This window comes from Sander lucioperca, chromosome 19, assembly GCF_008315115.2.
Source record: "Sander lucioperca isolate FBNREF2018 chromosome 19, SLUC_FBN_1.2, whole genome shotgun sequence".
NCBI lineage: Eukaryota > Metazoa > Chordata > Actinopteri > Perciformes > Percidae > Sander > Sander lucioperca.
This window is the reverse complement of record NC_050191.1, coordinates 16875306-16889741: the sequence shown is the minus strand read 5'-3', so window position 1 is coordinate 16889741 and position 14436 is coordinate 16875306. Positions and strand designations below refer to the sequence as shown.

The 14436-nt window shown below is 41.2% G+C and overlaps 2 protein-coding genes across 3 annotated transcripts; one reads left to right on the top strand and one right to left on the bottom strand.

Annotated features, from left to right (window-relative positions):
* The first annotated feature begins 1923 nt into the window (after positions 1–1923).
* Positions 1924–13887, top strand: parp1 (poly (ADP-ribose) polymerase 1). Of its 2 annotated transcripts, none has more exons than XM_035995476.1 (23): positions 1924–2190; positions 3442–3604; positions 4180–4295; positions 4434–4648; positions 6572–6662; positions 6781–6897; positions 7022–7198; positions 7499–7661; positions 7878–8018; positions 8137–8377; positions 8547–8614; positions 8699–8831; positions 9573–9768; positions 9876–10004; positions 10280–10363; positions 10649–10771; positions 10878–11006; positions 11155–11253; positions 11446–11598; positions 11775–11902; positions 12034–12095; positions 12319–12433; positions 13082–13887. In XM_035995476.1, the coding sequence occupies exons 1-23, from the start codon at positions 2068–2070 to the stop codon at positions 13161–13163; spliced, it is 3048 nt and encodes a 1015-aa protein (XP_035851369.1). In that variant the 5' UTR covers positions 1924–2067; the 3' UTR covers positions 13164–13887. The 2 variants fall into 2 exon arrangements, with proteins under 2 accessions (XP_035851369.1, XP_031178075.1); XM_031322215.2 differs by having other exon boundaries at positions 8137–8382; positions 8549–8614.
* LOC116065980 (adenosine receptor A1-like) lies at positions 4725–5973 on the bottom strand. The gene has a single exon (XM_035995349.1). It carries the CDS (start codon positions 5823–5825, stop codon positions 4725–4727), a length of 1101 nt encoding a protein of 366 aa, XP_035851242.1. The 5' UTR covers positions 5826–5973.
* Positions 13888–14436: the final 549 nt, after the last annotated feature.

The window sequence follows — 14436 nt, the reverse complement described above, 5'->3', positions numbered from 1 at the left end:
TGAGCTGGACCTTTAAAATAAGGCTGTGTTTTCCAAAAGTTTGGTATTCTGGAAGTGAGATTCATTTTTCCAAGGTATGTTATGTTTGTTTTTTCACCATTTTTACAAAAACATGTATTAGTCTACATGTTCTGCTAATAAAACCAGCAATTACAACAAATCTATGTGGTGTTATTTCATTTTAATTGTGCATATGACTCATTCTGACTCATTCATCCCCAAAGATGTGCTATTAAACTTAAGTCTGTAGTTTTCATTTTTTGGGTCTGTCAAATTTAAGTGTTTAAGTTACTTGACTGTCAGTGTCCCTGGATATCAGGGTCAGGAATGTATATAATGCATATAAATGTCAAAACGTGTGTCCTCCAGTAGAAGATGTGAAAGGTAACATGTCAGCAGCAGCAGAACCAGAAAGAAGATCCTTTCTGCTCCAGCAGAGCAGATCAGCTACATCAGATGAAGTCTGCATGGCTGTCTTCACGTTGCAGCTGAATGAAGAAACAAAGGCACAACCAGCTTGGGTGTGCTGCTTTAACATATCCAGCCTCTACCACAGGAAATATAGACTATATATTAAAAAAAAAAAAAGCAAAATGTGAAAATATATTTTCTTGTTGTTTAAAGGGATAGACTGGACTACTACATTTTATATTATGGAGTTTGTTCTATTTTGATTGGACAATAAACCGATTAATATCTCATAAAATCTAACGTGTCGATGTGTCCCAGTCTGCTGTACCACCCATGGTCTGCACAGCTGCCTCTGACTTACCTTGCCAGACGATTTCTCTTGACTCGATTAGTTCTGGCTGCAACTCGCGCGGGTATTCTTTGGCCGGCTCCGAGATCGTCTATTTAAAATGATGTATCACGCGGTAGGAAGGGTTGGAAAAATAGATTCGTCTTGGGCATTAACCTCTCACTTTACTTTTCTGAGGCAGATATTAATCATTAATCCAAAAACCACCACACCACTCTCTTAAGAAATAATTGACTTGTAAAAAAAAACCTAATTTTCTATTTTCTTTAACTGGTCAGTTATATTTTCTGTAAATGTGGTCCTGTAATTGTTGTTGTAGTGTCTCACTACCAACATGTAGCCTAAGGGGAGAAATATGAAATCCACTCATTAATGAAAGTATATGTATTGTCTAAAAGCAATTAAATAAAAGATATTTAAATATATTTATCTAAATCAGCAAATCTGTCTTCATAAACCACCACGGTTACTCACATCTTGTTTGTCATGTAGATCAGTAGACTGTAGCTGGTTTTAAGTAGACTGGGGCAAGTCAAAGTTAAGTCTTATGTCAGTTATGAGGAGACCAAGTCAAGTTCCAAATCCTTGAGGTCTAGTCCAGGTTAAGTGACCATAAAAATGATTTTAAAGTTGTGTTATACTGTTAGCGCTTTTTACATAACAAAGACCATCAATACATAGGCCCTAAAATTAAATACTCAAGGTTTGTGTTTATGCAATGTCTGCTGTCTAATTTAGGTATTCTTTATCGTTTAGTGTTTTACAAGGTCCAAATTAGAAAGTTTTTCCTTAAGTCTCATGTCAAATCAAGTTTGGAGTCTCAAGTCTAGCGAGTCCACATTTTTTGTAACTCAAGTCCAAGTTCTGAGTCTACAACTTGAGTAGTTAATGGATAGATAGGATAGGATGTGCAGGGTACCAATCCACGTCTGGGACTGAATCATTAGGCCTACTGCCCAAATGTAGGCCTACACCTTCACCTTGTAGATATGCTGCTCCATCCATCTGGATAATTTACAACATAGCTTTAGATACTCTGGTTTCAGAAAACTCATTAAAGTCATGGTTAACTGTAAATGTTTAGCTGTCTCTAATTTAGAGAGCTGCTGGTGCTCATAGCTGGTGCTTTGTGTTGATGTTTTGGTATCAGGAAACAGAGATAGAGTGAGAGCTCTTCGCCCATGTCTTCTCTCTCTACAGGCACGCGGGCTTCTCTTCTCTATGCATGATTGTTGTGGCTCCTCGACATCCGGAGAAAGTTCGCCTCACAGTCAGTTCATTTTATTTCGCTGTAATATTAAATAAGCATGGCGGATTCTCAAGAGGACAAGCTGTACAAAGCGGAATATGCCAAAAGCGGCCGTGCATCGTGCAAGAAATGCAAAGAAAACATAGCGAAAGACTCGCTGAGAATGGCCATCATGGTGCAGGTAATGTAACGTTAGCGACGTCTGGAGGCAGTTCATCTGAAGAAACCTGCTCTGTTATGTAGCTTACTACCAGGGTGCTAGCTGTTGGTTTAAGTTTGGTGGTTTATTCGGAGAATGAAGTGAATATTAATAACCTGACGGGAGAATGAAAATATGTAGTTTATAGTGTGGTTTCAGTTGTGTTAGGTTAGGCCCTTGTTAGCATTTAAATGGCTGACAATCCTGTTCACAAAGAGCCGCTGAGCCTTTCTTTATGTCGGACTCTCTTAATCTTGCAGTTACGCATCATGCCATTCATGAAAGCAATATTCACAGATACATTTTTATGTAACTTCAGGTTGTACTTCAGGACTACAACTAAACAAACTATGTCGAGTGAGCATCTACGTCAGAAGGCAAAATCACAACAACATTATTACCACAATGCAAAGTCTGTCCGCTGCCCTGCCCCACAGAGAATTAATTAACTAAGAGGCTCAGAAACCTTCTTATTCATGGCCTGTGGAGCAGCTCCAGACTTTCAATCACTTGACTTTTCACTCTAAAGGCCAGTCAAGTAAGCAGGGGCACAGGTTCATCACTTTATTGTTTATGACATTTGAATAAATTGTCATATGTATTGTTTATTGTGTCATGCTCATGCACACGTGGATATGGCAAAAGTAGCATTCCTGTGTTGAAACATTTTTCAGAGGAGTACTAACTTATTATTACATTATATTTCAAGAAAATCATTTTGTATCCTTCCCAAACTCTACAAAAATGTCATTAACTAGAACAACATCATCCAACCAGAATAAGTCATTAGACATGAAGGACATTATACTATAAAGTATAGCCAGAATATTATAAGCAATAAAACGGATCCACCTCTTCATGGAGACCGTTAACCTACCCATTTTTATAGCAAATCGTAGTGTACCTGAACGTCACTGTGCACACAAAGATCTTTGACTTTTGCTAAATTCTTTCTGACGTAAGGTTCGACACTAAAGTTATTTTTATGAGAAAATATGTTCGTAATTTAGGACTATCATACCATATACAAAATAAAGAATTTACCTCACAAGTCCAAGAATGTCCATGAAAAATGTCCCAATTAAAGATCGTTCACGAGAGCCGTAGTTGGGACATATTCAGGTCTGTTCCACAGCTGGATCATCTCACATTTATGGTCGACGTTCGGATGCTCCCATTCCATTTCACCACTGTGTTACTTTAAACATACTGTGTTTGTTATTTTTCCGGCAGTCACCCATGTTTGATGGGAAAGTCCCCCACTGGCACCACTTCTCTTGCTTCTGGCTGCGAGCAGCGGCTCAGTCCACGGCTGATATTGCTGGATATTCTGACCTCCGCTGGGATGACCAGGAGAAGGTCAAAAAGGCCATTGAAACTGGTGGAGCAACAGGAGGTCAGTATCCAACTTTTAGTACTTCACTTACTATACATGTTAATGGGTTGTTGAAATGTCTCATATCCGCACACAACATGTACAAACTGTCCACTCCCATTGTGGCTGCATAAAGTTAAATTTCATGTCATCTCAGGCCTCTGGCTCCTTAGTTTAGCAGCTCACTTCACCTTTTCTTTTCAGGTTGGCAAACAATGTATTACATTTATACATAGAGGGTCTATGTTTTATTCAATGGCTTAGTAAATATTCTGTCAAACAGGTGTATGGATCACCATACATCAGTACATGACAGTGCAGCAGCAACTCACAGCAAGCAGTGAACAAATTCTCTCATCAGTTATCAGCAATTCTTTTTGCCTTCATCGCTGAAAAAATAAACAGACTCATAGAAAATAAATGAATCATATCTGTATACTCTAGTATCTCACAGAGGTTTGACATATATTTGCATCCTGATCACCACATCTGATGTTTCTACAATATCTATACATTTACTGCCTGTGATGTGATTTATTACATTGATTACTTTGGGCTGGCTTGAAAATAAAAATTGGATAACTTCCTTCTTTTAGGAAAAGGGGACCAGAAGAGTGGAGCTAAAGGAGAGAAGACACTAAATGACTTTGCGGTTGAATATGCCAAATCGAACCGCAGCACATGCAAAGGCTGTGATCAGAAAATAGAAAAGGTTAGCACCCACATTCATTTGCACACATGAAAACAATTTAAATGTAACACATGCTATCAATTCAATTTGACATATATATTATATATCATGCATGAGATTGTTCCATTGTGTTATCGACTCTGGGATCCTCTTCTTCAGGATCAGATCCGTGTATCCAAGAAAACTGTGGACCCAGAGAAGCCCCAGCTGGGTCTTATCGACCGCTGGTACCACACTGCGTGTTTTGTGAGCCGTAGGGAGGAACTGGTCTTCAAGTCTGAATACAGCGCCGTCCAGCTGAAGGGTTTCAACGCACTTCGGACAGAAGACAAGGAGGAACTTAAGAAGAGGCTCCCTGCTGTCAAAACTGAAGGGTGAGACAAACAAGGGCAGATATTATTTTGTGCAGGTTGTACTTTTAGGAGTTTGGAACATTCAGTGTTTGGGATCTTAGCTCTGGTGTGCGTTTCGAACTGCCGCCACCTCTCTATCATCCCCACTGGCTGCATTTGAAGCCTCTCTGTCTCCCAGCGTCCTGCAGCACATGAAAATTGCCTTAAAGGTGTCCCTGAAAGCTGTCATCGTGTATGCATACAGGAAGGGGTTGACAGCAGAGTTGGCATGTGACAGGATGATGGCAGTGAGCAGCAGCTCCAGCGGCACAGGGCAGTGTGGGCAGAGCAGCAGGAAGCAGTTGATGATGTGGAGCGGGATCCAGCAGATTGTGAAGAGGAACAGAACCAGAAAAAGTGAAGTGGCAGTCTTCATCTCTCTGCGCATGCTCGCTGCAGCTCTCACCTGTCGCTCCCCTCTGCCACTTTGCTCAGATGCGATGCGCCTTACCTGCCGCTTGACCGTGACAAAAATTTGGGCATAGATGAGAAACATGATCACTAAGGGTGTCAGTACACAGGCAAAGAAGTTGAAATAGACCATGTAGGTCATGTCCACCACCAAGACAAAGAAACAGTTGCCTGATTCAGGTGGTGTCTTATACCAGCCCATCAGAGGCACAAGCCCGATGATAAAGGCCAGCAGCCACGTGGTCAGGATCACGAGCACGGCGTTGCGAGGCGTCATCAGGACCTGGTAGCGGAATGGCATGAAGATGGCCACGTAACGCTCCACAGCCACTGCCAGCAGGCTGAAGATGGAGCTCTGGGTGAACATTATTAAAACACTCAGCATGAGCAGACACAGGTAGAGGTTGTGGCGTGGTAAACCAATGTCCGTCAGGATGGCACAGGGGATGGCAATCACGCCCACACAGATGTCAGCGACTGCGAGCGAGACCAGGAAGTAGTTGGTGACAGTGTGTAACTTGCGGTTGAGGCCCACGGCAGCGCAGACCAGGACATTGCCGACTGTCGAGAGAAAGGCGATGACGAGCTCAGCCGCCATGTACGCCACATTAGGGGAAATCACCAGGTCAGCAGGCGGAGGCGAAGGAAGAGAGGAGGTGGTATTGGAGGAGGAAGGAGTCCAGGAGTCTCGTAAAGGCTGCAGGAAAGGAGAAGTGTAGAGGGTCAACAGTGCAGTTGTGTTCTCCATGGTTCTCCCTAAATAAAGAAATGAGATTGAAGTTAGAAATCAAGCCTAATTGCTCAGTGGGTCGTTGAAATACAAGAAAGCAGTAAAATTACTCACCAATCTACAGCCGTATGGTTTTTTTTTTTTAAAACCGTGTTCTTACTCAAGAAACGTACGACTCCCTCGTCATTATTCTGACAGCAGCCATCCTGATACTGCACACACATTAAAGAGCACATGCACACTTCTGTTTGAACAAATCTGGAGGACGCTACTATATAGACTTCCCTTCTCCCGTCTTGATTTCAGTAGTTGACTAATAAGGGATGTCTGTCCTGGTTGTTTGTTTTTTTTTGCCCTCCAAAGGATCAGACAGAAACTGCTACTGCTACTGGATGGTCATTAACTGTGTGTGTGCTGGTGTGTTTCTGCTCTCATGGGGAGGCTAATGAATATGTCTTGTCAGGGCAGGATAGATGATATCAGCATTGACACCTGGGATTGTGGAGACATGTACCTGCTTGTGTGTGTGTGTCCATTAACTGATGGGGCCCTAATGCATTTGCCTAATGAATAAAGGTGTCAGACTCAGGCTTGTTTGTTCCAAATCTCAGTTTTGTTCCAGTATCCCTTTTGGCCTAATTTAGGAAGTTAATTTGGATGTTTTTTCATCCTCCTTTTTTTTTTTTTTTTTTAAAGGTCCATGCTGAATTATAAAAAAAAAAAAAAAAAAGAAAACTATTTTGAACTTGTCTTTGCTCTCACAGGAAGCGTAAAGCTGATGAGGTGGATGGACCATCAAAGAAACAGAAGAAGGAGGAAGAGGCGGAGAAGAAGAAGCTGGAGGAGCACTTGAAGGTACCTTTTTTTTCATTTAATTTCCTATTTTGGAGTAAACATCACATTTTGTTTGGTGGCCATGTTTTTATTATGCTGCACTGTGTGTGTGTGTGGTGTTTTATTCGTTCACCTGCAGAACCAAAGCCAGCTGATTTGGGGCGTCAAAGACAAGCTGAAGAAGTTTTGTTCAATCAACGATATGAAGGAGCTGCTGATTGCAAATGGCCAGGATGTTCCCTCTGGAGAATCCAATGTAAGAGGGCCTCATCTTATTGAACTCCCACTGTATTCAAAATGAAATGGCATTGAAAGAAATCCATGCTGTTGAAGGTGCTGTTCCATGACCAACATGTGTGTGTGTGTTCTTTAATTGACAGGTGGTGGACTGCCTGGCCGACGGCATGGCTTTTGGTGCTCTTGAGGCCTGTAAGGAGTGCACGGGCCAGCTGGTGTTTAAGGGCGATGCTTATTACTGTACAGGGGACATCTCAGCCTGGACGAAGTGTGTGTTCAAAACCACAACACCCATACGCAAAGACTGGGTCATCCCCAAGGTAGGTCACCTCATTTCAGGGCTCCTTTTGGTTCTTTATAGGGTGGCAATTTCCATGCTAAATCACCACCTGTAGCCTTGAGCAGTATTCATTTCATTGTAATGTAATTTAATAGTTGCATATAGCAGCTGAGTTTTGGTTGGACATATAGGTCTTGTTGATTATATCCAGTCAACCATATGAAGAGTGGCCTTAAAGAGTGCTGTAGATAACATTGCAAGCTTGATAAAATATTCAAGAAAATGCCACATATTCTTGTCATTATTTACTATTTGGAATATTCTGGCTTTGTCATTTTAGGAATTCCACGAAGTTCCCTTCCTGAAAAAATTCAAGTTCAAGCGACAGGACAGGGTTTACCCGAAGGAGGCTCCCACCAAAACCCTCACCGCAGCCAAAGCACAACCCATGGCGAGTGCATCCAGTGCACCGACTGAGCGACTGCCAGAGGGAGCACCTGCAGGTTAGTCAAGGCGGCAACATGCTGCAAATATTTCCTATCCTCTCTGTATGCTGAGCTTGTGATTTAATTCAACTCATGCATTTAATATGCACTTAGATCTAAAAACAGAAAACAAATTAAGACGCCATGGCCAATGTTCAAATAGTTCAAATACTTCCATACAGTGGTATTGTTGTAATGTTATAATTTTGTGATATCTGGGTTATTGTCCCATAGACAAACCTCTTACTGGTATGAAACTCTTGACTGTGGGGAAGCTGACTAAGAACAAGGATGATCTAAAGGCGGCTGTAGAGGAGCTGGGTGGAAAGATTACCAGCACAGCCAATAAGGCCTCTCTCTGCCTCAGCACCAAGAGTGAGTAACCAGTCAAACAAATGTAGGATTGCCAATACGTGGGCCAGTGAGTGCCCTCAGTGTAACATTTCCAACTTCCTGGCTTCATCACACCTGTTTCCTCCTTGTGCTCTCACAGAGGAGGTGGAGAAGATGAGTAAGAAAATGGAGGAGGCGAGGGACGCTGGCGTGCGCGTGGTCTCCGAGGATTTCCTCACAGACATCAAGTCGTCGGGTAAAGCCTTCCAGGAACTGGTTTCCCTGCATGCCATTTCACCCTGGGGTGCAGAGGTCAAAGTTGAGGCTCCAGCTGCAGCTCCGTCTGCGGCCTCCAAATCTGGAGTGCTGGCTACCAAAAGCACAGGCAGGGTGAAGGAGGAGCAAGGTAAAGAATATATATTGCTGTTATTAATGCATGTGCTTATAGATGTTTATCTAAGTGTTTGTTGATGTGAGGTTTTTTTTTTAGAGGGGGGATTATCTAGACTTGTGTAATAGCATTGGACTCTTTTGGTGTATATTTAAAACTAACTGCATCTACACTATTACAGGTGGTAGCAAATCTAAGAAGATGAAACTCACAGTCAAAGGAGGAGCTGCTGTGGATCCAGATTCAGGTAGTCATGAGCGCCCTGCATTGAAAAAAAATGTTCTCTGTGTTTTTTGTCTTCGTAGCTTGACTGATGATTTTGATTTCTTAGGTCTGGAGAACAGCGCTCATGTCCTGGAGCAGAGCGGGAAGATGTACAGTGCTACGCTGGGTCTCGTGGACATTGTCAGAGGAACTAACTCCTACTATAAACTGCAGCTGCTGGAGGATGATGTACAGAAACGGTCAGCGTTGCAGAAAATCATTTCACTTAGTAGTGCAGAGGTTATTAAATTACATTCAGGTCAGTTATTGAGGCATTAGACGAACTTGAACTGTAACAACCCATACATTTCACTTTATGGGGCGTCTACGTTAGGGCTGTGTATTGGCAAGAATCTGGCGATACGATACGTATATATGGGTCACGATTCAATACATTGCAATATATTTTGATACTGTGCGTAAGGCGATATATTGGGATTTTTTTAAAGTATAATTTTAGAAAAACTAATATTTCAAAAAAGATATGATGTGCATAAAAGTGAAAGACGTTTACTTTAGGTAAACAATTCAGTACACAGAAAATCAAACTGCCAGTTTGGGATTGTGGTTCTTAGTGAGCAAATTTTGATATGCTAAAGTAGGCCAAAGTTCAGCCATAGCTACATTGTTAGTTTATAGCAAAAAGTCAGGCACTGCTAGGCACTGCTAGGCACTGTTAGGCGAGGACACTAGTGGTGCCTCTCAGCATAGCCATCTAGCGGTAGGGGGTTTAAACACAACATAAACGTGAACCACTGTCTTACATGAATATTTTTGCACGGAAACTTAAAAAAAAAAAATTCGATATTGTGTTTTTGAAAATCGATACAGTATTGCAAAATAAAATATTGCGATACTGCAGTGCAGTGGTACTGTGTTTGTTTCCACCATTATTGCAATGAGCGTTAGAATAGTCAGATGTCTCTTTCATGTATGTGCAGGTACTGGGTGTTCAGGTCATGGGGCAGAGTGGGTACCACCATCGGAGGCAATAAGTTGGACAAGTTTCATGACAAAAACTCTGCCCTGGACAACTTCCTGGGTGTCTACAAAGAGAAGACGGGCAACGACTGGAGCTGCTCCAACTTCACCAAATATCCCAATAAGTTCTACCCCCTGGAGATTGACTATGGACAGGTACACACATTAACACACAGAACTAGAATGGAGATCTCCAACAGTGTGTTAGTTTCTGTATCTGACTGGATTTAGCTTTTCTCTGTGGTGTTCATGTTTCTTGTCAGGATGAGGAAGCGGTGAAGAGGCTGACGGCAACCGCCGGCACCAAGTCCAAGCTAGCCAAACCCGTCCAGGAGCTGATCAAGATGATCTTCGATGTAGAGAGCATGAAGAAGGCTATGGTGGAATTTGAGGTGAGACTTTAACTTGTTTGTGACTGTGTAGATAAAAATAAAAAAATCTAAGTCTACTTTTCCTCTGTTGTTAATAATAGTTGTATCCCTAGTAGGGGTGTGAATATTCACTGGTCTCACGATTCGATTACGATTATCCTGTCAAGTCAGCACCATTTGGGTTTTTTTTGTAAAGAAAATACATTTTGCATTCAACTTTATAGTGTTATTGAACATCAGTGTGCGCATTACTCTTTTGTGTCCTATATAGTTTATTTCTCCTTTCCTGTCTTCAGATTGACCTCCAGAAGATGCCCCTTGGAAAGCTGAGTAAGAGGCAGATCCAGAGTGCCTACGCTCTCCTCACTGAAGTCCAGCAGGTCAGCTACCAACAGCCCCCTCCACAAGGGTTGTCTCAGTATTCACCTTTCTATTGGGATTTCTCTTCGTAGTACCGTGTGGTGCATTGCAATCCACTTTAACACATTCAGTTTCTTTGCCAGCTTCCCTTCAATTCAGTTAGTGTCTTGTGAAGATTTTGTGACCTAATCAGTAGTGCTTCTGTGCCAGTGGTTGGACCAGATATCTGTAGTGCACGTTCTCCCCTGACCATGCAATGATTTATTAATCATTTTGACCATACTGGTCATTTTGTTTTATCATAGGCTGTGTCAGAAAGTGTGTCTGAGGCCCACATCCTGGATCTCTCCAATCGCTTCTACACCCTGATACCTCACGACTTTGGTATGAAGAAACCCCCACTGCTCAGCAGCCTGGACTACGTTCAAGTAAGGACACAAACACTGTATCCTACTGTACAATTCTCTCTTGCTTTATAAATAGATGGAGTATAAATGGATCTCATAATTCATAACCACATACGTCACTGTTCAGGCTAAAGTTCAGATGTTGGACAACTTGTTGGACATTGAAGTGGCATACAGCCTGTTGAGAGGAGGGGCCCAGGACAATGAGAGTGATCCCATCGACATCAACTATGAGAAACTTAAAACAAAGATTGAGGTGAGGAGTGTAACTCCAATTTTCCGCCCTTTCATTGTTATGGACGGTGTGCAAGAGTATGTATTAAGAACAATGTTTAGCATGATCATTGTATGACGAGATTAGGTATGGAAAGATTACAGTATGCTATATATTTGTTATTTTACAGGTTGTTGACAAGACTACAGATGAGGCTAAGATCATTTTGGATTATGTTAAGAACACCCATGCTGCTACACACAACACTTACACACTGGAAGTGCAAGAGGTAAGTCATCTTTGGGAACAACAGTGTTAACATGACAACTGCTTTATTTGAATACTTTGTTGCAAATTCTTAGATTGGATAAATTTGTGTTTATAATCCTCACAAACTATATGTCAATTCTCCGTTGTAACTTTGTTGTTCAGCATGAATTACCATCTCACCCTGTTTCCGGGCTTTTTCCCCATCTTGTAGATCTTCAAAATTGCTCGAGAGGGAGAGCGCCAACGGTACCGTCCCTTCGAGGAGCTACATAATCGCCAGCTACTGTGGCACGGTTCTCGCACCACCAACTACGCTGGTATCATGTCTCAGGGTCTTCGCATTGCCCCTCCAGAGGCCCCAGTGGTGCGTTTTTGTTTGTGGTTAGCCTGAGTTCAAGTTTGTGGGGAACCAAAAGCTTCTCCTCTGTTTGTTCTTAAGCAACAATGTAATACTTTCATAAATATCTGTCATGTTTTCAGTTGATTGTTCTCTTCTTCAGTCCTGTGTTACATTACCGTTTTGCTTCATTTTTTTTCTAGACTGGTTACATGTTCGGCAAAGGTGTGTACTTTGCCGACATGGTGTCTAAGAGTGCAAACTACTGTCACACCTCCCAGTCAGACCCTGTAGGCCTCCTGCTGCTGGCCGAGGTTGCCCTCGGCAACACGTACGTGACCGTCTCCGAGTTCTTAAAAAAAAAAAAAAAAAAAGAAGGAAAACCTAAATATCAACCTTTTTCTTCTGCTTTAAAGATATGTGATGATAATATAAATTAATGTATCTTTTTTTTTAATGCAGACATGAATTGAAGAAGGCATCCCACATAACAAAAGTACCTAAGGGCAAGCACAGTGTTAAAGGTGAGAAAACTTCATGGGTCACTGCTCATTTTATTTTGATTGTCCATGTGCTGTTTGAGGAATATTTTAGAATGGACATATATGCATAACTTGTTTTGTTGAACACTAATTATTATGGTTGGACATATGCCAGCTCAACTGCCTCTTGTTAATAATACATACAAGTTTGGTTTGTGTACTGCTTCAGTTTTTTACATTTATTAACTTTTTAATTTTCTTGCAGGTTTGGGTCGAACTGCTCCTGATCCAGGCGCAACTGTCACTCTAGACGGTGTGCAAGTGCCTCTGGGAAAAGGAGTCAACACTAACATTGATGACACAAGTCTCCTGTACAATGAGTATCCTTTAACATTGACCACCTGGGTTTTGAATTTAATAATAGTTTTGCCCCCATATGACTCCAAGTGTTTCCTGCTTTGCCATATCATTTATTATTCGATAGTCTGTAGAAAAGTGTCAAAGAACATATTGTTCTTGACATTGAATAAACTGATTCATTTGTAATCACTAATTTGTAAAAGCTGAGCTGTCACTGCTGTGCTTTTGATTTTACTCTATTGCCAAGTTCTCACAACACGACATTTAGCCTGAATTTAGACCAAATGAGATTGATCTTGGATGACTGTTTACATATGGAAAGCTCTGTGGTATATCTCAGCATAACTTATCTTTTCATTTCTAACCTTCTAATCATGATGTAGATCACTCTGAGGCGCCAATGGATTGTCATACCTGGATGAAATAAGCTATTCTGACAGAAACAGACTTACTGAATGTTTAGTTAAAGACCGTTCACAAAAAAACAGGACTAGAAACCTCTGGTGTTTAAAATGAAGATTTACTCTACAGGGCCGTTCATTCTCTTACCTTGGATCATCTTTTTCTGTTCACTTCATGTCTGTACTTAGTGTGAAATTCCCTCCTTATTTCTCATGTGTCGTCATATTATCTGTATAGTCTGTTTTCCTTAACCGCTGTTCCTCCAGGTACATTGTGTATGATGTGGCGCAGGTAAACATGAAGTATCTCCTGAATGTCAAGTTTAACTACCAGACGTCCCTGTGGTGAGAGGGGCTGTGTCCGAACCCTGTTCAGTGAAAACAAAGACCACGGTTGCCTCCAAACGCCTGGGCTTCATTCGACGTTTGACAAAGAAGTGATGCTTTCTACACTCGTCATTGAGAAATCTCTAGTCACTTTATTTCTTTTTTATCGGGTTTACTAGCTGGCAGCCTTTCATCTTCTTAGTAACGCATTAGGTACTTAAATACCTACTTCAGAATTACTCATAAGACAGAAACAGAAATCAAAGTTCAATATAGTGGTTGAAGCGCGGTGCATACTACATAGAAAGGTTTTGGTTTAGAACATCAGAAAATGTTTTTAGTTTTCTGTCTCACATGGTATGGTTATCTTGAATTTAAAAAGAATCTTATTACTTCATTCTTTAATGAACCCGTAGTTAATAAGGCTTATTACTATACGTTTTAAAAGGAGTTTTGAGTTGTGAACAACCAATCTGCAGACGTACACAAACCAGTAGCTACTCAGATGAAGATTTTGTGGACTGTTGGGTTTAAAATACTGTTCAAGGTTTGACGTGTATATATTTGTTTTGTTTGTCTCTCAAGCTGCCTTCCTTGCAGAAAAGGAAACAAATATAAACGTGGTTTGTGTTTATGCAAAGTATTATGTAAGAGAAACGACTGACATGGTATATGGCACCCTTTTTCTTAGTGTTTTTCTCGCTTACCCCAAATACAATAAAATGTTGAGAGTCCTCAAAATGTCATGTCTGCGTTTGTGAGCAAATTATTTTCAACCACTGCATGTGCATCAATTTTGGATTAGATTTCAGTGTGGAAATAAATGTAAATTTGCATGTCAAGTTTTTCAAAGTAATGAGATACTTGATTTATTTCCTTTTAAGGACTTTCGCTTTTCTCCCATCAGCCCTTGGGCAGGGCACAGGTCAGATACTGATGGAATATTCCAGGGGCTAGAGGGATTCAGCAGGATGGAGCTTGGGCTTGAAGCTGGATCTTGTAGGACCCATTAGACACCCTTCTGCGTGTACACAGAAATAGTATTTACTAACAATTTCCCATTTAAAAGAAGCTGGTGTTCTTTATGAAAGGTATTTACTGGATGTGGTTTAACTCAAGGTATAACAATTTTCACCTGAAGAAAAGTATTCGACCACTATCCCAACAATGAATGAGAGACAAAAAAAAAATGTAATCTGTGGCATTAACTGAAGTGCTGCGTGAAACAATGGAGGGACGCTTAATGTCTATTCTGACTACCAATTTTGCATATGATTCGGTTTTCCCAAGCATTT

Bases quoted from the DNA above. Each gene is read 5' to 3' on its own strand.
- parp1 (XM_031322215.2), top strand. From the start codon at position 2,068: ATGGCGGATTCTCAAGAGGACAAGCTGTACAAAGCGGAATATGCCAAA. The intron at 4,649-6,571 runs GTGAGACAAACA...TTGCTCTCACAG, and splicing joins CCTGCTGTCAAAACTGAAGG to GAAGCGTAAAGCTGATGAGG. The intron at 11,903-12,033 runs GTACGTGACCGT...TTTTTAATGCAG, and splicing joins GAGGTTGCCCTCGGCAACAC to ACATGAATTGAAGAAGGCAT.
- LOC116065980 (XM_035995349.1), bottom strand. From the start codon at position 5,825: ATGGAGAACACAACTGCACTGTTGACCCTCTACACTTCTCCTTTCCTG.